This window comes from Tympanuchus pallidicinctus, unplaced genomic scaffold, assembly GCF_026119805.1.
Source record: "Tympanuchus pallidicinctus isolate F22 unplaced genomic scaffold, pur_lepc_1.0 scaffold8, whole genome shotgun sequence".
Classification (NCBI taxonomy): Eukaryota; Metazoa; Chordata; class Aves; order Galliformes; family Phasianidae; genus Tympanuchus; species Tympanuchus pallidicinctus.
In genome coordinates this window covers 35108019-35130198 of record NW_026294802.1, presented here as the reverse complement: position 1 = coordinate 35130198, position 22180 = coordinate 35108019, and the positions used below count along the sequence as shown (strand labels likewise).

The window sequence follows — 22180 nt, the reverse complement described above, 5'->3', positions numbered from 1 at the left end:
CCTCTCATTCCTCCTTTTCCTTCTTCCTCTTCCTTTTTCCTTTCCCCTTTTCATTTTCTCATTTCTTTTCCTATTTTTCTTTTCTTTTCCTGCAGAATGATTAAAACTTAAAATGTATTTATGTGGGGATTTGAGAGAACTTCTTCACGTGATACATTAAGAAATTTTAACTCTTTATATCATCAGACAAGGGTTTTAAACCCCTCAGCAAGGGTTTTAAATTTGCTGTGAGAATTTATCACATTTTCAAGACATCCATTTTCCATTTACTCAACTTATGGGTCATTTATTGTGAACGGACATTTTAAATACCATTCTCTCTCAGCTTCAGTTCCTTCTCATAGGGGTAGTTAAAACAACTCATGTTACTTGTAGCTCTGCAAAAATTAAATGAATGAATTTCCCTGAAGATTTCTATAGTAAGAGAAAAAGTTCATGAAGAAATAATAATTCAGTATTCAAACATATTTGATTAATGAAGAAAGAGTGAATAAATGGGAGTTTGCCAAAGCTATCCATTAAAACAAGTAGGCATCCTTTACACACAATCATAGGGGTTGGAAAGGACCTCTGGAAATCATCTAGTCCACCCCTCTGCTGAAGCAGGTTCCCTGCTGCACATTACACAGGAAAACATCCATGTGGGCTTAAAATATTTCCAGAAAAGGAGACTCCACAACCTCTCTGGGCAGCCTGTGCCAGTGCTCTACAAATCTCAAAGAAAAGAAGTTTTTTCTCATATTTAGATGGAACTTCCTGTGTTCCAGTTTGTGCCCATTGCCCCTTGTCCTGTTGCTGGGCACCAATGAAGAGAGCCTGACCCCATTCTCTTGACACCTGCCCTTTACATATCTATAAGCATGGATAATATCCCCTCTAAGCCATGCCTCAGGTGTCTCAGCTTTTCCTCATACAGAAGATGCTCCAGGCCCTGTATCATTTTTGTGGCTCTCCACTGAACTCTCTCCAGGAGATTCCTGTCTTTCTTGAACTGAGCAGCCCAGAATTGGACAAAGTATCCAGATATGGTGTCACCAGAGCAGAGCAGAGGAGGAGAATAGTCCTCTTGGAGTAAGGATAACATGAGGGCACAATTAGGAACCCTTGTCTTAAATATACAAAGCAGGTGCACAGGCTATCTCTACAACTGGACATTTTTCTAAGTGTACAAAATGGTGGCTTTTAATTTCTTGTGAGCTCAGTAATGCACCTCGATCTAATGATTCAGACATCAAGAAGGTTAGCTCCTGGCACACTACAGTTTTTTTTCAGAATGTGTAATTCGTAGGTTAGTCAGTTTTACCCCAACTGGAGAACTTTTTCCTAAACATAAGAGGCTAATAGAGATTACTTGTGGTCCAAATGCCACATGGTCATGAAGCGTTAAGACTGTATATAAGGATTGCTATTTACTCGCACTAATAATAATCTTTGCTAAGATTTTGTTGTTGTTGTTGTTCATTTAATTTATTGAAACTGACTTCCTGTATTTTTTTAGCATGTACGTTAAAAAAAGCTACTCAGTAGCTTTACTGAATGAGCTACATAATGTGTAATACAGCAATTAAGTTACAAAGGACTTCATCTTTGTATTAGACTCTCCGGGATGAGAAGTTTATTTTATACTGCAGTCTTTGCTATATAATACTGAATCCCATCACTTTCTTTTACGTGAGTGCAGTTAATGATGACACCTACTATAAAATGTTTCTCAAAGTTAGTTAATTGTTCTTATTTATAAGAGCACGTTCTGTATTTCTGTAGAATTTTATTCACTTTATGTTTTACATACTAAAAGCCTGGAAATTCTGACTGAAATTTAAAGACACCATGCAGAAATACCTAGCCATTATAAACTATTATGCTGTATTTTATTAGAACCAGCAGATTTTAAATCTGTGAAGATGGGAGTAGTACTTCCTCTGTTAACTTGCTAGGTGGAGACACTCTCCCCCCTCACCTTCTCCTCCCTTCCCGCAAGAAAAAAAAGCAAAAAAAAAAAAAAAAAAAAAACAGAATAAATTTTCTATTAAACAGATAAAAGCAGTCAGCATTTTCCTTATATATATATATCTAGCTACATCAACTGAAGGTTTTAAAAAGTGAATTCAAAATAGCAAGATTTCCAAAGCATTGTGTAAAGCTATCTGAGGTTTAGACTTTTTTTGAATGTTCCTTTATAATATAAAGAGAAATTAGAAGGGAAAAGATTGAAGATGTCCAGCAGTATGACACTAAAAAAAAGTGTGGTATGTATACAGAGAATGATGCATATGTCAGCAATGGCTGCTGGTAGATAATTTGGCAATGTCAATGGAAAGTGAGCTTTGGGGCTTGGATTAGACACCAAACTCTTACATAGCAAAGTGCTATGTAAGGGTTAGCACTGGGCAGTGCTAACATGAATTCCCATTTTAACTGTACAGGTATGCTTATATCACAGAAGAATACAGACCAGTGCCTTTTATCTGGCTCTGAGGACAACTTTTGAAGGAAGTTCAAATTTGCTAAATTTTATGCTCTCCCAACACTGTATGTAGGAGAGACTACATTTCCAAGGATTTCTTGTGTACTAGATGCCTACGTGTTGGCTGGGGCTCCTTTTGACATAGGCTAAAATTGTGCATGGAAGGCATGCTAGGAATTAAGTGGTATACACTTAGATAGTGCCGCAGCAGAAGAGGCTTTTTGTAATGAAATGTTGTGCTTGTAGGAACTTGAGAGGTCCAAAGAGGAGTGAGTTTCTTTATTAACTGCTCAGTCAGATCTTTGTGTTTGCTTATTGATTGTCAATTTAAAGCAAATGGCCTTTGAGTGGGAAATCATGAATCTGAAATTAGATATTGTTAGCCTTGTATTGGTGAAGTGCGGGGAAAGGATTAAGGTCTGTGATCATGATGACAGTGATGATGATGATGAGTCTGTGAGCCTCCTGAATGGAAGATTGCTTCCCTGGAATTTCTGATGTTCTCTGTAGCGGCTGGCCCTTACTCATCCCAGGTGGAGCAAGTCCAGTAGCCAGGGCCAGGCCCAGCCCAGGAGCAGAACAAGTCTATAGAGAGAATGCCAGGCCAAGGACAGGTGAGGATGGCAGCTGGCCTTTCAGGGATGGCTATATCAGACCACAGTGAGGTGGGAGCTGTAGCCAGGCCTAGATTGTAACCTGCCTGTGATATAAATCTTCATGCTGTTTTAGGTCTGTAAAAGAACAGCCAAGCAGCATTCTGGTCTGTTAACAGGTCTCCACGAAACTGTTGTCATACAAACATGCATAATTAGGAAATAATTGTATAGATGAATTGTCTGATTGCTGTTTGTGAAAAAAAAAGGCTTAAAATAGTAGAAAATGAACAATGCCAGCTTGTGAAGAAATATCTACTCTCTTGCATCATGTTTTTTTTCATATATGGTAAAGAGCAAGCATCTCTTCAAGAAACACAGGGCATTTAAAGCAGTTGTCTCATGAATAAAAAATACCTTTGAGAGTGATCTCAAAATAAGCACTTTTTGGAAATAGCTACTACTGTATACCTGTATATCAATGGGAGGTATGTGTAGATGGGTATCAGTTACGCAGGGATGTTTACTAGCTTCATTAAGTACTCTTTTTAACAGATTAAATCCAATGGTGAGCTGCTCATTAAAAATGTTCAGCTGCGGCATGCTGGAAGATACACATGCACTGCCCAGACAATTGTTGACAACTCTTCAGCTTCAGCTGACCTTGTTGTAAGAGGTAAGGTTCTCTGTGTAAACGAGAAATGTTGCTGTTTTGTTCTGCTGTTTTTCATCAAGAAAAGTAGGGTGTTTCTGGCTGTTCAGAGTATTTTATTTCTCATTCAGAAATAACTGTAATTAAAATGAGAATTACATGAACATGTGAAGTCCCTGAGTTCTTATCAGTATATTGATCCTGTTCTAGAGGTTCTGATACTTATCTGTTTTCCTGAAAATCAATAAAGGTTTTTTTACTATGCATACTTTCTTTCTGTTGAAGTACATTTTAAGTAGTTTGATTTGGTGTTTATTACTAAGTATCAGAGTTTTATGATATATTGCAGAAGTGACATTATAATTTCACTATATTGATAGTAAGAGGCAAGAGCAAAATTTGGTTCCAGAGCACCTCATCAGTGAAACAGTAAACTATAGGCACTGTTCATGCAAGCAAAATATTTTGTCTTTGCACAGGACAGTTCATATGATCTGTCCTTTGTGACATTAAAGCATTAAAATTTGAGTTGGGTTCAGGAGAACTGATAGTAGTGTGCAGAAGACCACGCTGTGAGACCTCTGAGTATACCAGCAGGGCTTGCTGGCCGTGATCTATTCTGTCCAGAACACCCATGTGTGTATACTGTACAAGGACCCAGCTGCCCAGTTTAAGCTCAGTCCTAGCCCAGCTTTCAGCTACATTACAAATGTGCTGATTCCAGCACTGTCTCTGGCCCTGCCTCCTGAATGGACTTCTGATCTGTGCTTCTGACCTTCTCTCCTGGATGGACCTCTTGGCTGTATGCTGCAGCTTGTCACCTGGATGCACCTGATGCATTTTGCCTGTGGTGCCCAGGACTGCCTTACTACCACCTAGCTCTGCCCACCACATTCTGATCCTACAGGGCTGTATTCCTCACTGAAGGCATAGCCTACCCAGTGGTTACACTTATGTCATGGCTTAGCTTTCCTGAGGGTGCAGTTGGCCATTGGTGCTTCCAAGCACAGGCTGTTTTCAGAAAATTTGACAGTGAGATGACAAGCTGTAAGAAATCCTTTTCAAAGAGGGTAGGAAAAAAAGACTTAAGCACTGATGAACCTTTCCATACTCTTCTGTGTTCTGGTTCATTCAACTTGATTACTTTTCCTCAGTTGTATAGGAAAAGTAAAGAGCTCAAGAGCTGAAGATACACTAGGCACACTTTGTGTTTAGATGTGATGTAGAAATTCCATTCCATTCTTACTGTTGTTTTCGTTCCTGTTTTCTGTGGTTTCCCTGTACATGCTGCAGATAAATTTGTCCTGTTATTTCTTGTTGTTTTGTTTGTTTGTTTTTTAATGTGCTCTGAGACTTGTTCAATCAGATTATTAAGTAATTACCTGAGTCACGTTGGCATGTTGTTATCTCTGGAAGTGGAATCTGAAACTACTTCTCAGTAGTTCTCATACATAGTTTCTGTTTTTCCACAATTGGCATATCATATAAACGTGTATCATATAAAACATGTAACAGAACTAGAACAGTCTATAAGAAAAAAATAATATGAAAATATCTGTGCAGACCATGTTTATAAACAGCTGCTTAGCTTCAAGTTACAGAATTACTGTTAAGTTTTGGGATTTCAAACACTCGTATGTTTGTGGGCCTACATCACTCACTTGCTTCATAGTGTTCTCATTTATGTAATAAAAATCACATGATTTGCACATTTTAGCCTCCCTTCGAAGCACAGTCTACAGTTACACTGAAAAAATAACCCACACAAAGTGCAGGCATGACAGGAGTAGTACTAAAAACAGAGATGTTCAAAATGCATATAGATAAATGCAGCCATTCACTACAGAGGTTTTGCATGTTGTTACTGTTTAGAAATAAACCAGATACGATTTGACGAAGGGATGTAATACCGTTTATTAGACTCAGTGATATACCTGGAAAAAACAGGAAAGTGTTTGGGAACAGAATTGTATCTTGTCAGATCTAAAGTACAGTTGACTAACTTAATGCCAAATATGGATTGAGAATTATTTCTGTGTTATAAAATGACTACTTTGATAGGTTTCTTTGAGCAAAACCTGTGTACAATACGTAAAACTCACCAAGATGTGACCGTGAACTTGTTTAGGGTGAGTAGTTTTTTTCTGAAAGGGTTTAGCTGCATGTTGGGAAGATAGTAACATTCCACGAAACATAGTATCATAGAATCATTTGAGTTAGAAGTGACCCTTAAAGGTCATCTAGTTCAACCCCCCTGCAATGAACAGGGACATCTACAGCCAGATGAGGTTACTCAGGGTCTGGTCCAACCTCGCCTTGAATGTCTCTAGGAACAGAGCTTTCACCACCTCACTGTTCCTGTTCTTCATTACCCTTATCATAAAAACACTTTTTCTTATAACCAATCCTTATCTCCCCTCTTTTAGTTTGGAGACATTTCCACTTGTCCCATAAGAATAATATACAGCTAATGTACAGTACAGCTAAGAATTCTGAAATTCATCTTTTCAAGTATCAATCTTTTGAGGAAAAATAAATCATTATTTTCATGTTATTTACTAAAAAAAAGGCAATTTTGTGACAAATATTTGCTCTTTTTGACAGTTTAGTACTTCTTTGTTGATGACCTTTATGTTTTTGTTTTTTTTTCTGGTGCTCAGGGTTTTTTTTTCTTTGTTTTACATGAGTAGTTGTAAGTTTTGTTTGGATGACTGTATGCAGTGAATTCCACATCGTGGCATGGCATGGAGTTCAAGAGTCTTGTTGTGGGAAGGTTTTGGGAGGACTTCAGAGAAACAGTGACTACTTCTGCTTTTGCCCAATTTTATCTTAGCCCTTACAAAGTTCAAATCTCATAGTGGGTTTACCAGATTTGGGTTAAGATGATGGGCCAAGACAGATATAAAGATGTCTATAGACATATAGTATTGTGTAATTAATCTGTAATTATTTACTTTTTTTTGTCAGGTCCTCCAGGCCCTCCAGGAGGTATAAGAATAGAAGAAATTAGAGACACTGCTGTAGCACTTACCTGGAGTCGTGGAACAGACAATCATAGCCCTATTTCTAAATACACTATCCAGTCAAAAACTTTCCTATCTGAAGAGTGGAAAGATGCCAAAACAGGTAAGAATAATGCCAGAAACAATAAAATCAATAGGTTACAACATTTTTGATTGTTAAGAAGCTTGGCTACTTGGAAAATAGTCACAATAAAAAGTAACCAGAGATACTAGTAATGTCTGCTTCAAAGTTTGGGACCAGGCACTGTCCCGTCAGTTGTCAGTATTTTTGTTCCCAGCATTAGGAGAGCCTGAAGTGAATACCAAAATTTACAAACAAGAACAGGTAAAATTATTATTATTTTTTTTTTTCTCTTTTCTTGTTGCTTCTGGAATTGCAAAACAGCATTTCAGGTTAATTTGGATGATAAACGAATGTCTTAATTTCTGAATATTTTATGCAGAAAATTGGTTGAAATTGCCTACTTTTTCTGTGAAGTTGGTATTTTTATCAAAAACAGCACTCCTAGAGAAAACAGCTAAGATTATCCTTCTAACCACTGGATGTCATCAGTGTGCCACATAATTGTAGTTGAGGAGACACCTATCTGAATACAGGCATGCTGACTCAGAGTATTTCCTTATAAAATTTAACATAAATACATAAACTGTAGCAAAAAAATTAAAATACTGTTATATTTGAATGCTTTATGATGGATAGCATTGCTACAAGGTATACTCAGTTGTCCTACCAATATAATTCATTAGGCCACTGTAATAAATTGCAACTTTAGCTCTTTTAGGGTGTAGGAATTACGGTATCAGATACTCAGGATTTCTTAGTATTAAAAATATTGGTAATTTCAGTTATTTTCTTCCAACTAAGTTATCCTTTTAAATTACAGAGATATATATCTTAGAAATAAACATTGATGTGTTTGCCTCAAAAGATCTGTTACCCTAGTGGAAGTTTTTTAGAGTACATAGTCAGAACTACTAGACCTGCAACCTGAAATCATCTCTCTCTTCTAAAACATGAGGAATATGTAACACTATTGTATACAATTACCTCCAACAACCAGTACTACTATATGACTAACTTATGGTTGAGTAGCTTGGAAAATAGAACTAGGAGGTTCCTCCTTAACTCCAGTACCTCGTTTAACTGTTTTGTTAGAACAAATTTTTTTTGAAATTTTAAAATGAATGTAAAGATTAGAAATGTTCAAATAATTGATTAATTGCTTGTTTTGGTGAATATACAGAGGACTCATTTAGATCAGGCTCCCTTTTTTTCACTTAAAATTGTATTCTGTTCCAGTTGATAGTTTTCTTTTCAATAAAGGATATGTATCTGGGGAGAAGCCAAGTTGTGGGAAGATTTAAGAAGAATTTATGAAGAGGAGATGACATCTCTGATATTGTCACATTTTGTGCTGCATGTTACTAGAACTCAAAATATTTGCGTAGGACATCCAGGTTCAGGATTCAGACCTTCACTCTCTCCAGTTCAGAGCAGACACTTGAATTCAGTTTTCAGGAAGATTTTTTTATTTGCAGTGTAATTGGCATGATGAGATGAACTTCTCTGCATCTCTGAAGTTCTTTGTATGATTAGAGAAACAGTTGTTGAGACAGACAGTCAGACTTTCAGTCTTGTAATATGTTGAGTGGGACTCACATCTTTGAGCAGAGAAAAACCGGGTTTCTTAAATTCCTTTTTTAAGAAACTAGCAGGAAATATAGAAATGTTTCACTTCTGAAAAGCTTAAATGGACTATTGCAGTGTTTCCAAATTCATTGCTTTTCTTTAGAACCACACAAAGTACTTTTGATTAGCTGAAATCACCATAATAACCATTGCTGGCACCACTGCCAGTATTACTGAACTCCTGGGCTCCTCCCAGTTTGGTTCACTGCTCACTTTCGTAAGAAGGAGACACAGTGATCAGTCCAAATTGATCTCTCATCAGTATTTAGGCTGTCATTTAATGCTGTCAACTTTCAATGTGTGAAACAAAAAATATACTTTGGCATTGCACTTTGGAAATCTTGTTGTTATTATTATTGCTACAACCATTATTCGCAAGCCAAGAAATTCATCTCAGGTTTCATAATACCAAGTGTATTTGTTTGAGGGTTTTTTTGAAAGAATACTGTCTGCTTGACAGTATGGAAATATGTGTGGATAGGTTATGTAAAAAGTTGTTTACATTTGTGTTGCTTGTTCAGTTTGAGGAGATCAGAGTATTTTGGAAGCATTAATTCTCATAGTGTTGAGTTTTAATTGTTATTTTGGGAATTTGTGGCACAGCAAGGTTAAATGGAGGGATTGAAAGCAGCATAGAAGAAAGAGTAACAAATTTTTATTATGGATTGGATGCCATAGGAGGTTTGCAATGGCTCTATTGTCTGGACAGAAAAGTAATTTCAGTAATGATGAGGAAGGTGGTTGACAGATGGAAAGAGATAGAAGGTGTTTTCCTTTCTCCTTCAGGGCCATGCTTTGGAATGAAAAATGTGATGATCATTTGGTAGTGGAAAGCTCTGTCACTATTCAATACTATCCAATGCTTACATTGTAGTTCATGTTTTGTTTTTGTTTTTTTTGGCAGCCACTGCACTCATATTTTAATTCCAAACCTGCCACTTTCCCAGTGCAGAATATGTCATTTCTCATCTCCCTCTGAACCCAAGATTTTAGTTTGACAGGCATCTCTTGGCCCACGCAAGAAATGAAAATCCTCTGTCTTTCTGTAGCTGTAGAGTGCTGACTATCCATGAGTTGTACACACAATGTCATGAGTTGGATAAAGTACATCCTAAAAAGGACTTGCATAAGAACACTTATCCCCCTTGCATCAGAACTACATCACAGGTTGTAACATGCTTGCATGTAAGGTGCACCAAAATATGATTGCATTTTATAAACTACTCTTTCTCAATTGATCAGTCCCAAAATTTACACCTGCCTAGCTATTGCATACATTATGAATTTTTATTATATTGTTTTTGCTTTACATACTTCTCCTTGTATTGTTCTGTAGATAAAATGAAATTCTGCAACTCCAATATATGTAACTAATAAGGATAACTACATAATTAAATGTACCTCTTTTGCTAGTTCACAACCAGTTAAAACTTAAAAATATATAATGGTTTATTTAAGAATCTAAGAAAATGTTATAACTTCCAAATTCCCAGCCATTGCCAGGGTACTCCCTGTAAAATAAGGTATCCCTTTTGTATCATATGGTGCTCCTTTAGCTGGCTATATGCGGTTGTAGACTAGGGGCAGGTTCTGTGGATTTAAAAGCCTCTTTGTTGACAGACCTCATTCTAAAATTGGTATTTTCTAAAGCAACTTCTGATCTCTTTTAGAGCCATCAGATATTGAAGGAAACATGGAATCTGCTAGAGTGGTTGACTTAATTCCGTGGATGGAATATGAGTTCCGGATAATAGCAACAAACACTTTGGGAACAGGGGAACCGAGTATGCCATCCCAGAGGATCAGAACTGAAGGCGCTCGTATGTAAACAAAAAATGACATTTTTTTAAATGTCCTTTTTATTTTCATATTTTTATTAATTGTGTTTTGTCTTTTTTTTTTTTTTTTAAGGATTTTATCAGAAGCGAATTCAGAAAATTTAGTCACTAACTACTATAGATTTTAGCAGACTGTCTAGATGTCTTAAAATTAAAGCAGGCAGGAAAGAAGCACTGTGATAAAACCAGCAGACTTGTCTCCATTCTTGAAATAGGCACGCTGTATTTTTCAGAGACTCCCTCTGTGATTTTTCAGAGACTTTCAGAGACTTTCAGAGACTTCTGTGATTGAGATTGGGTAAACACATGCACTTACTTGACATTGAGATTCATGGCTTAGTAGAAAAGAAAACAGATGCATGTTTTTGACAGAAAATGTCCTTCTGCTGTTTGGTTTATTTTTAAATAAAAGATGCATGACAAGGTGTTTGTCTTACCATATAATGCTATTTATCTGTCAGGTTTGGTCTTGTGTCTTCTTATTCTGCATTAGAGATGTGGCATTATTTGACATAGCAAATGCCCGTAGCAGTCTAATTGCTCTATGTTATAATTATTAAACTATTTAAGGACACCCCCTAGGTTCAGACAGGCCCATTTTAAAATGGATTCTTGAGAATGAAGAATTATATGTCATTATTCAAGATAATACATTCTGTTTGAACTGTACAAAGGAGATAACAGCAGTGCTTTAGGAAGTGATGTATCACTTCAAAATGGCTTTATCCAACAAAGCCTGTGTACCAGTATATTCTCCTCAGTGCATATTAGCACTTGTGTGCAACCTTGAGATATTTATGATTTTTAAAAAGCCTTTGTCCCATAGCTTGTGATTACAAAATAAAAATGCAAAACCAAAATTAAAAAATTAAATTTTGCAATTAGAGCAGATAGGTCATTGCTGTTATTAGATAGCACTTGTAAATGCATTTGCATTGCAAATTTGAAAGCATTTGTTTATAAGGATCCACATTTGGTCCATTTAAGAACTGTGTTGCTTAGGGAGAAAGAAAATACAGATTAGTTAAATCAGTCAGGGAAAGAAAATGTGCACAGAATTTTAACACTCAAAGTAGAAGAAAATCGCTTCATAAAAAATTGACTAGTAATATTGTGTATTTTCTAACTCAACAGCTGTATTTGAACACAGCCCAAGGGTCTAAATGAGAAATCTGGATGTGCTCCTGGTAATTCTGGGTGCACAGCAGCCATTTTTGAAATTTCAGGAAGGAGACAGAAAGATTAAGGACTGGCACGGGGCTCAGAAGAAACACTCACAGGTGGTGACCATGGTCGTGTCCTGCAAAGTGCAGTGTGCCACATTCACACTCATGAAGTTTGCTTGAGCCTCTTTATACAGCCCTCATGACTGCAAATGCTGCACTATTTTAGCAGGATGTAGTGCTTTGCAGAATGCAGTCTGTTAGCCTGTCGTCCAATTTCCCATGTACAGCTATTGCCATCTTTGGTGGATGTTGATAGACATCAGTGGTGAAACAAAGCAAAACTTTAGTGTAGTATCTTAAGAATCAGTGAAGACTTCTTGCAATGCTACAAGAGCTTATAAGTCAGTAACTATTTGCTGATAAACTTGTATGCCCAAGAACATTTCCTTGCAGAAGCTAGAATTTTCATAAGCAGCAACAATAGCATTTGGGATGCATTATCACCCTCCAGGGAGCTACAGAACAGAACTGTGTATGCATTTTCATCTTAAAATGAATAAATTAAGTATTTTGTTGCCTAAACAGCCCATTTCTATACATCGCCATTATTTTTAACATTTGTTCTGTGTTAAACAGCAACAAACAGTGCTGCATCTCTGAAACAGCAGCAGACTACTGCATCTCTGTTGTACTGTGTGTGACAGATAATGTTCATTCAACTCTAATGTTACCAATGTCTTTTTCAGTTCTGATGTCTCTCTTCTTGTAGATTTAATTTCAATAACATTTTAATTAGCATGCCAAGAGTTTGTGCGCTGGAAGAGAGATCTTTTAATAAAAATCTGAATTCTTCCTCAATGACACCCATATTTCTCAGTGACTTCTTGAAATTCAGTTGATCAAAGGCTGATGATTCTATTTTAGCTTCAGTTTATGTTTGGCTTCATTCTCCACTGATTATTTTTTTTTTCTGGAAGGCCAGAAATAAATAACATAAACTGTGCACCAAATGAAACTTCAAATTTATTTTTACATTTTTTTCCTTTCTAAATAATTAATTGTTTTCTGCTTTCCTGTTTATTCCCAAGTGATCCTAATAGTAGACCTCAGCAAACATCTTGTTTAAGCAGAGGGAGACCACTTAGGAACTATCCTCTTTCTCTCCTGTGACCTTTACTGATTTGTAGGAGAAAATGCCTGATCATGTAAGAGTATTTTAACACAAAGAATGTGTCCGTGTCATTAGAGCATGAAGTGATCACCTGAGGCTCATTTAATGCACACTATGTGCATTAACCATCATTAGCTGTTACCAGCAGTACTGTGCATCTCCTTTCTGAGACAGCAAGTAAATACAAAACCACGACAGACAATAGCAATGAAATCATCATATTTAGTGCAAACATGTCATGAATTAATTAGACAGCTCTTGTTGGGTGTTTTCTGTATAACATTATAGAGAAAAATTTTGGAGAAGTGTCTATACTGGATTCCAGAGAGAAAATAGTTTTCAGCTTTTTAAGGTAGTTAAGGAAATGTAGGTACTGACAGAGTCTTTTGGAACTATAAATACAGGGAGTTTGACAGAAATTAAATATAGGAATGACTTTTAATGAACCCTTGAGGCTTTCTTACCTTACCACTCAACTGTGCACCAGTGAGAGATTAGCAGATTTTATTGCATCACACAGAACAGTGTGAAATGCAATTACTAAATTACTTAAGGCCAGCTTTGGTTCTGAATATCTACCCATGCCAATCAAGAAGACATCTGCCATTCATCTGAACTAGAATAGGACTAGGAAGGAGGTGCTTCAAACGTATACTCATGGGATTGATGTAACACATTGTGAGTAAATCCATTGAAATAGTAAATCCATTGAATAGGAACTAAGCACAGTCTGTTAACATAAATACATGCTTATTCTCTGGGTACTTGAGCCCTTGGAATATCAGCATCTGAGGAAGCATAAGAACCATATGCTGTCTTTCTGTTGAGGCCTATGAGTAGTGTTCCACTTCTAGATATTAAATTAAATATTTATAGAGAGTATGGTTAAAAAGAAGAATGATTGATTGCTAACTGTGGTTTGAACTGGCATGTTTCCTGTAGCAGTAGCTATACTTTAGTTTTGGCAAGACCACAGACTGACAGCTACTACAGACTATCATTATTTTAATTTTGTGGCCCACATGTGCTCATTGGACTTACTGGTAAAGAGAAAAGAAATCATACCGTTGCTTTCTTTTTACTGACTGCATACTCTGTAGTTATTTTTCTTGTCTCTTCTGTTTTTCTAGCTCCTAATGTGGCTCCTTCTGATGTTGGAGGAGGAGGTGGAAGCAATCGAGAGCTGACAATAACATGGATGGTAGGTATTGCACTGAGATGAAAGTAAGCATGTACTTCCATGGGTCTGATCTTGTTGGTCCTGAGATGCATGGAAGGTCTGTACTGTTCCAAATCCTTCACCACAAAAGAAGATAATTTCATCTCTGGGATTTACAGGATGTGAAGAAGTAATGCAGAAATTCTGTTTTGAAAGGATGCTTTTCGTCAGCCTTCAGATGAGCTACTGACATTATTTTGTGCACACGTGCTGATAGTTTTGGTTAAGGCTCCATGGGCAGAGGAGGAATCACTCAATGTAGAGCTTTGGTAAACGAAGCAAAAATTTTTATAGCAGACGATTTTCTGTAATTTTATATTTTTCAGCATTCCTGGTGATAGGCCATAAATTGCAGTTTCAAGAAATACCTTTAATGTTCATGCTGAAAGTGGAAGCCATTTTCACTTAAACTTTTGCCAGATAGTAGCTGGGTGAGTAGATAGCCTAAACTAACTGGACCCTCTCATCAATGAAAAGAGATAGGATTAATAATTCTTTGAATATGTCCATCTCTTAATCAATTGTGCAGACAGGATTCCTTCATCACAAGCTTTACATAAATGAAATTTAAACTAGACACATTTTCTCTGTGTGTATTGCAGAAATAATCTCTGCATATGTACATATACCCAGATATTTGCATAGTGCATGTGTTTCATATCCTCCTTTGCTTATTCCTTAAGAAAGAGTTTTTTTCCTAGATCAAGCTGAAAACAGTTGTGATACACAGTTATTCTTGGTTTCTTTCTGTAGGCAATAGCTTGATGTGTCTTGCAGTGAGTTTTGAGGAGGAATAAGACCTTAAAATGTATTAGCAGCAGGCGTGCTACTACAGACCTGCATAATGAAGGTGGTGCTTATTTTTAAAGAGGGTGGGAGCAAACAGTAGAAGCAAATCCCATGAAAATTGAACTTTAGATCAGTATTTTTTTCAGAATACATGATAATTTTCATATAATTTATTTTTCTTTAGTGATCCATTTGTTTGATCAGCTGTGAAAATCAGTGTTTTGTCTTTTGTCATTTTAGCCTTTGTCAAGGGAATACCACTATGGCAATAACTTTGGTTACATAGTGGCTTTCAAGCCATTTGGTGAGAAAGAATGGAGAAGAGTTACAGTTACTAATCCTGAAATTGGCCGTTATGTCCACAAGGATGAATCAATGCCTCCTTCCACCCAGTACCAAGTAAAAGTGAAAGCTTTTAACAACAAAGGGGATGGACCATTCAGTCTCACTGCTGTCATTTATTCAGCACAGGACGGTGAGTACTAATTTTTCCAGATAATGTTTACACTGTGGATTCTAATCAGCACTGCATTAGGGTCCCTAATTAGTATAGCAACTGTCCTTCAGCAAGGAGAATGTATTTAGCTCACAAATAATTGCTGTTCATAGTCAATAACATTGGACTTTCTAAGTGCTGGAGATTACTTGGTTATACTTCCAGTCTTAATGAGCAATCTGCAGAAGTGTTCAAGATTTTTCATACTTCTTAGAAGATTTAATAATTAAACTGATATATATATATTACCTTCCTATTTATTATCTAAAAAATTTTCATCATTATCCAACAGTTCTGCCAATGCGATCTTAATACATGTGATTGACATGTGTATAGGTTTTATTATTCTTAATAGACCACACTGAAGTCTGTTGTTCTAGTATTCAGCCCAAAAATTGTGAAGTAATGATAGTTCAGTTCTATTTAGTTACATTATCAGCATGTTTAGAGTCTAATATAAGTCAGCTTTGTCACATTCTTTATTATTGTTTGGATGTTAGAGATACCAAGTGAATAATTTAATGAAAACCTCTGGCATTTCACTAAAATCATTTTCTCAATTCTTTCTGGAATTATTTCACACGCTGTGATTGTTATGATCGAAGTTTAAATGACATTTTCAAAATCAGCAGAGGAGGGTAAGCACCAGAAGTTTACCTTAATCAGAAGAAATATATACAGTATCCTAATTGCAACATAATCACTCGAGCCTGTTTTTGGAAAAGTATAGCTTATTAATTTCTGCCAAAACCCAAAGAATTGCTCATTTTTTTTCTTTCTGTAGAACAGAACCTCTTTCACAAAGTCAGCAGATCTAGATGAAAGAGCCAAGAGGAGGGCTACGATAACAAGGCCACATTCTCACACTTCCAAGTCTAATCTTTATTCTGTGTACTTTATGGGAGATTTATGTTCATGTTTCCCATCAGCACTAATGGGAACTTTGCACACAAATCGCCCACACACAGAGAAAAGATAAAGTGGTCCTTTTTGTTTCATATGATAATTCAGGATTCAAGCTAGCAACACTCAGCTATCTGAAGAGATTAATATTAATCCTTTAAAAAAACAAAACAAAACAAAACAAAAAAACTTAGGATATTGTCTTTAACAGCAGCAAATTATGATTGTTTTTGCAATTGTCTAAATGAGTTAATAAATTGCTATGGTATAATAAAAGCCACAACTGCCAAGTAATGTTTCAATATCCATCCTTTCTCAGAGGCCTTATTGACAGCGGACTGATAAGCTCACATGTATTTATGTTAGGATTACACTAGCTGTGTCAGGGATAGGATGTGCTTGTATAGCTCTCTTAAGTTCAGAGACATAGCAGAGTCTAGTAGCTCCAAAAGGTGGAAGAAAAGCAAATGTGCAGTAGTGCCAGCTTCCAGATAAATAAATCATTTTGGTGGTTGCTGGTGTTCTAGCATAGATTTTAGCAAAGTTCAGACACGTTATTGGTAGAAACATTTGTGAACAAGTGATGCCCAGATATAGGCAGCAAATGTAGTAGAAGCTCAGTGAACCTACTTCTTTTCATAGATTTCAAACACAAGAAACAAAAAAATGTCAGATTTGTGCTGCTGTAAACCTTACCAGTACTGCTAACAGCTGCTGTGCAAAATGACTTGACTACTGAACGTACCAAACACAGGAAGTGCAGAACAGGTTAGAAGGAATTTTCCAGCAGAAGTAAAGAAAGTTAATCCAAAAAGCATTCTGTTCTTGCCTCTGAAATTGTACAAAGTCCCCTTGCTGCCTCCCATCCTTAACTTTATAAAGTTACATTTAGAATTTATATATTTGTGCAATGACAGCTTTTTTTTTTAGTGAAGAGGATTTACTGGAAGCACATTCGATTGTTGTTGTTTTGTTTTTTTTTTTTAATTGATAGAATTACTGAATTAGAGGTCTGGAGAAAAGCAGCTGATGTCATCTTTTCGGTTCAGGAAAGACTGCAAACATTTACAGAACATTGATGCCAAATAGGGATGTAAATTTCAAGCTCATAAATAATCATGAGCAGATGAAATACTATTTAGAATATAGTATCAGCAAAATCCCTTTCAGTTGGAAATTTTCAATATGAAATACTCTGGGAAATTCTGTAATTAATATGATGAAGATTCTGACACTGATTTGGAACTGGATTAGATGATCACATTTATTCCACCTGTACTTCTGTACCTCTGAATCAGCAAGTTGTACTATCAGAAATTACAACTTCTCAAAGGCAGCAGAGGTATTTTAAAGTAATATGGTTGTACAATATTCCATTCTAATATTTACAAGCATACATACACACACATACATACATACATACATATGCGCAGTGCCAGTATTTCTGTTAAGCTGTACATTTGGTAACATATCTCTGTGTGTCTAGTTATAATTATGAGCATCTTTATTAAATTTTGTACTGGAGAACTTCCGCTTTCCCACATGTTTTAAGCCAAGTTCCATATCTGACAGCTCCATGTCATACCTTCCATTGCTAGTAGAGAGTAACAACTGCTAGCAGTGAGTGCACAGGCCTCTTGCTTATCTAAATGCCTGTCATTGTGAAAACAATTTTGTAATAATGCATCATTTTTTCAATTATGCATTTACATTATTAACAGTCACTGAAAGACAATTACAAAAGGTAACTTTGCATATAAGATTATTTTGTTACCTAGGATACTTTTCATATGAGATGTAGCTGATTTTTTTCTTAACAGTGGCTGTTTTGATGCATAGTTGACTTGATGCCCAGTTAGAAGATTAAGTATATGAAAGCTTTCCTCAGCTCCTGCTGCCATGCCTGTCTGTTGCAACTTGTTTCAAAAGATTCACAAAAGAGTGCTGTTCTGAGCTTGAAAAACTTTATCTTTTGTAAACATTGCTAAGTTATGGCTTTTGAAGTTCCTTACCTCATTTAAAATACAAGCAATGGTGAAATTAAAAGCTTTTTGTAATTTACCTACAGCCTTCTTAAATAAAAACGTCACATTATTATGGTCTGTATTCTAACTTGGCTGGTATCCCAAAAAAACAAAACAAAATCAATATGGCTGATAGAAGGGTACTCTCAGATTATTTCACACATATATTTAAGTTTTTATGTGCCACTAGTCAGCTCTTTAATATCTGGTCTCATTAAAACTTTGTGTCATCATGACTAAGTGACTTACATAGGAATATTTGTGTGTAGATAGTTTTAAAAAAAAGAAAAAAAGATGTATGTGTTTTAATCTGTCAACTGCTGTCCAATTTAGTAAATGATCACTGGATGCTTCATTCAGTTCTTTGTCAAAACCAGTTTTTAATTTGCACAGACGGAATCTCTTGAAACGTGAAAATACATAATCTGAGCCAAGTAAAGAAACGTTGCTTTGTTTTGTTTTTTTTTATAGTACTTTCCCATACAGATCATCACTGAATTTAAAGTTTACACAAGTAAAAACAGATTAAAGACTAATACACAATGAGTCCCTGTAGATGAGTTTAACAATAGCAGCAAATGAAATTAGATATTGTACATGTGTTCCATCTTCCAGCTCCAACTGAGGTACCTACAGATGTGAGCGTGAAAGTTTTGTCATCTTCTGAAATTTCTGTTTCTTGGCATCATGTTACTGAGAAATCTGTGGAAGGATATCAGGTAAGTATAGCTGCAGCACTGCACGTTTTCTCATTAATTCAATTTCCATAGTTAAATGCAAGGATAATTCCTATTGTAACATTCTGGCTCTCAGGTTCACTTGTCTTAAGCTTGCTGTCCAGATTTCACATCCCAAGAAAGAGATTATTTTTGGTGCTGTGTACTTCCTTACTAAGACATTGGCAAGTCATCGTTAAATCACGAAATAATGCTGTCTGTTTATGTTATGTAATCAAATGAGTATGTTTACCTTCTCAAAACATATTGAAATTAAATTTAGGGCGTAATTGCCAACAGAGACATGAAACTGTAAGTAACTCATGACCCATTTAAAGTATCAGCAATTATTAATATAATTCTCCCACAAGTTCTTTATTACATGGAACATGGTGAAATACACATATAATCCTGTAGAACAGGTACAGTGCTATTGTGCAAGGCAATGTTTTGTTCGTGGTTTCTATTCCTCACATGAGAAAGAGCTTCAAGGTATGTTTTTCTGGTCCAAAAGTAAGTGGTAGTACTGGTAAAAATTGTTCATGTCCTTTTACAAAGATGATAACAGCCACAAGATGGTTGCTACTAGAAATGACCGTGTAGCTTTCCATGTAGCAGGGGAATTCTTACATCATCCATGCATAGCCGGATGAGCTCAGCTGGCTTACTTTGGCTGCATTCCAGAAAAGGCACTAGATTGTTAGTGATTTGCTTTGATGTTTAAGTCATCAGCTGCTTGGTGGTAGCTTCTGTGTTCCAAAATGAACAGAGGATAACTTCGTAGAATGTGTCTACATGACTGAAATATATATGAAGAAATGTTCTTTTAAATACTAGTACTTGCTTCTGTATTTCATTATATCGATTTATCTCTCCGTGAGATATGTGTAATATTTTTAGGATATTGTAACAAGACACAGATCATAGTGAAGATCTCAGCAAGAACTAGCACAGTGTCCCATGTAAAAGGATTGAAGATAGTTGATTCTCCAGAATGCGCACATAAAGTTATAAGCACAATTACAAACTCAGGAAACTGAGATTTGAAATAAAGGCACTGACATCATCAACTGTAACTCTCAATTTACTAAAACAGCACACTGGTATGGTGTTTCATATGAGTTGTACGACTAAAATCTAATAGAAAAAGTCATAGTCAAATATGAGAGTAGGGTGGAGAGTGTAGATCTGAGAGCTCAACTCTGCTAGCCACGTAGCAGAGTTGCACTTCCAAGTTGGAAGTTGGACTGTCTATGCAGAAAGTGAGCAAGAAGCCTTGGTGCTGGGAATAACCTGAACAGACAATGAGCAGATGCACACCAGGGAACTTGTAGGGATGCAGATACCAGTGGCAAAGGGGACTGAAAGTGTGCTGGAAAGCTTGGGGTTGCATTAGTGACAGAACATGGCAATTGATGTTTAAAATTGCAATGTGTGGTGGGGGGAGGACATATGGAGGAATGCTGAGGATGACTGGGGGAAGAAGATGGTGGGAGAACATTCTCATAGGTATTTTAGGTCACATTTTTATTTTGCACTATTTTTACCTAAAGCCAGCTAAGTTTCTTACAGGGAGCATCAGGGGAAGAAGAGAGAATGATACAATCACCAAGGCTGGAAAAGACCTCCAAGATCATCCAGTCCAACCACCCACCTACCACCAATGTTTCGCCACTAAATCATGTCCCTTAGTATAGCATCTAAACTTTTCTTGAACATAGTCAGTGATTCCACCACCTCCCTGGGCAGCCCATTCTGTTGCCTGACCATCTTTTGGAGGATAAGTTTTCCCCAATGTCCAATCTTAATCTCCCCTGGTGCAACATGAGGCCATTCCCTCTTGTCCTATCACTAGTTATGCGGGAGAAGAGGGCAACCACATCCTCCTTTCAGACAGTTATAGAGAGCAGTAAGATCTTCCTTGAGCCTCCTCTTCTCCAGACTAAACAATCCCAACTCCCTCAGCTGCTCCCCAAAAGACCTGTGCTCCAGACCCTTCACCAGCTTCATTGCCTTTCTCTGGATATACTCCAGGGCCTCGATATCTTTCTTGTAGCAAGGAGCCTAAAACTGAACACAGTACTCAAGGTGTGGCCTCACCAGAGCTGAGTACAGGGGGAAAATCACCTCCCTGTTCCTGCTGGCCACCCTATTTCTGATACAAGCCTGGACGCCATTGGCCTTCTTGGCCAACTGAGCGCACTGTTGCCTCGTGTTTAGCCAAGTATTGGCCATTGCCTGCAAGTACCTTTCTTCCACGCAGTCTTCCAGCTACTCTCCCTCAAGCCTGTAGCATTGCCTGGGGTTGTTTTGGCCAAAGTGCAGGATCCAGCACTTGATCTTGTTGAACTTCATCCCATTGGCCTCAGCCCAGCAATCCAGCCTGTCCAGATCTTTCTGAAGGGCCTTGCTATCCCCAGGCAGATCGACGCTTCCAGCCAGCTTGGTGTCATCTGCAAACCTACTGAAGGTAGTGCCCTCCTCCAGGTCATCAATAAAGATACTGAACAGAACAGGCTCCAATACTGACCCCTAGGGAACACCAGGTGTATTTAAATCCATTCACCATCACTCTCTGCGTATGGCCATCCAGCCAGTTCTTCACCCAGCAAAGAGTGTACCAGGCCACAGGCTGCCAGCTTCTCCAGAATACTGTGGCGAAACAGCATTGAAGGCTTTGCTGAAGTCAAGGCAGACTAGATCAACAGCCTTTTCCTCATCCATCAGCCAGGTAGCTCAGTCATAGAAAATCAGGTTGGTCCAAAACCTTTCCAGGCATTGAGATCAGGCTGATGAGTCTGTGTTCGTTCATCAGAAAAAAATAGGATACAGGGAAAAGTCAGTATTATTGCAGTGCGCATAGAAGCACGTAGGACTGCTGGGATGGAAAGAGGATAACTACAGTTCTGAAGAAAGTTGGAATACCCTGGCAATGGATGGAACAGAATGTTACACAGAATATGCATGTAAGGGATGTTGCCTTATTTTGTCAGCTGGAGCTGACAGTGATGGTTTGTCCACTGATTCCTAACAAATTACTACACTTTCACAAATCCAGCATGAACTCAATGCTTGAATATGTACAATAAGCAGCGGTATTAAAATTTTGAGTTTCTTCTCTTTTTTTGTTCTCTTTCCCTAAAGTAATCTAGTCATCATGACTGGGAAGAAAAGTTTGTATCTGATGCATTAATAAGCAGACAAATAGGCATAATGGAGTTCAATAGCATGTTCATACTGAGATCTTTTTCTCTAGAACAATTATCAGCATCGTTCTAGCAGAGAGGAGAGCAGCAAAGGGTAAGCCAGTAGGGGTGAAAGAAAGTCCTGTGCTCCTGAAGATCAGAAGTGCTATCCTCATCACTACTGTAGGAGCTATTTGTACAACGCAGAAAAATAGAAGGCTCTTCAAGCTGTAGACTACCTTTCTGAA

At 37.1% G+C, this 22180-nt stretch overlaps 1 protein-coding gene across 1 annotated transcript in view; it reads left to right on the top strand.

Annotated features, from left to right (window-relative positions):
- The window catches only part of CNTN1 (contactin 1), a 237724-nt gene that overhangs the window by 192318 nt on the left and 23226 nt on the right, over window positions 1-22180 (top strand). The window contains exons 16-21 of the mRNA XM_052668980.1: window positions 3616-3736; window positions 6680-6838; window positions 10096-10245; window positions 13731-13801; window positions 14849-15083; window positions 18647-18750. Coding sequence (XP_052524940.1) covers window positions 3616-3736; window positions 6680-6838; window positions 10096-10245; window positions 13731-13801; window positions 14849-15083; window positions 18647-18750 — 840 coding nt within the window. The remainder of the gene's footprint in view (window positions 1-3615; window positions 3737-6679; window positions 6839-10095; window positions 10246-13730; window positions 13802-14848; window positions 15084-18646; window positions 18751-22180) is intronic.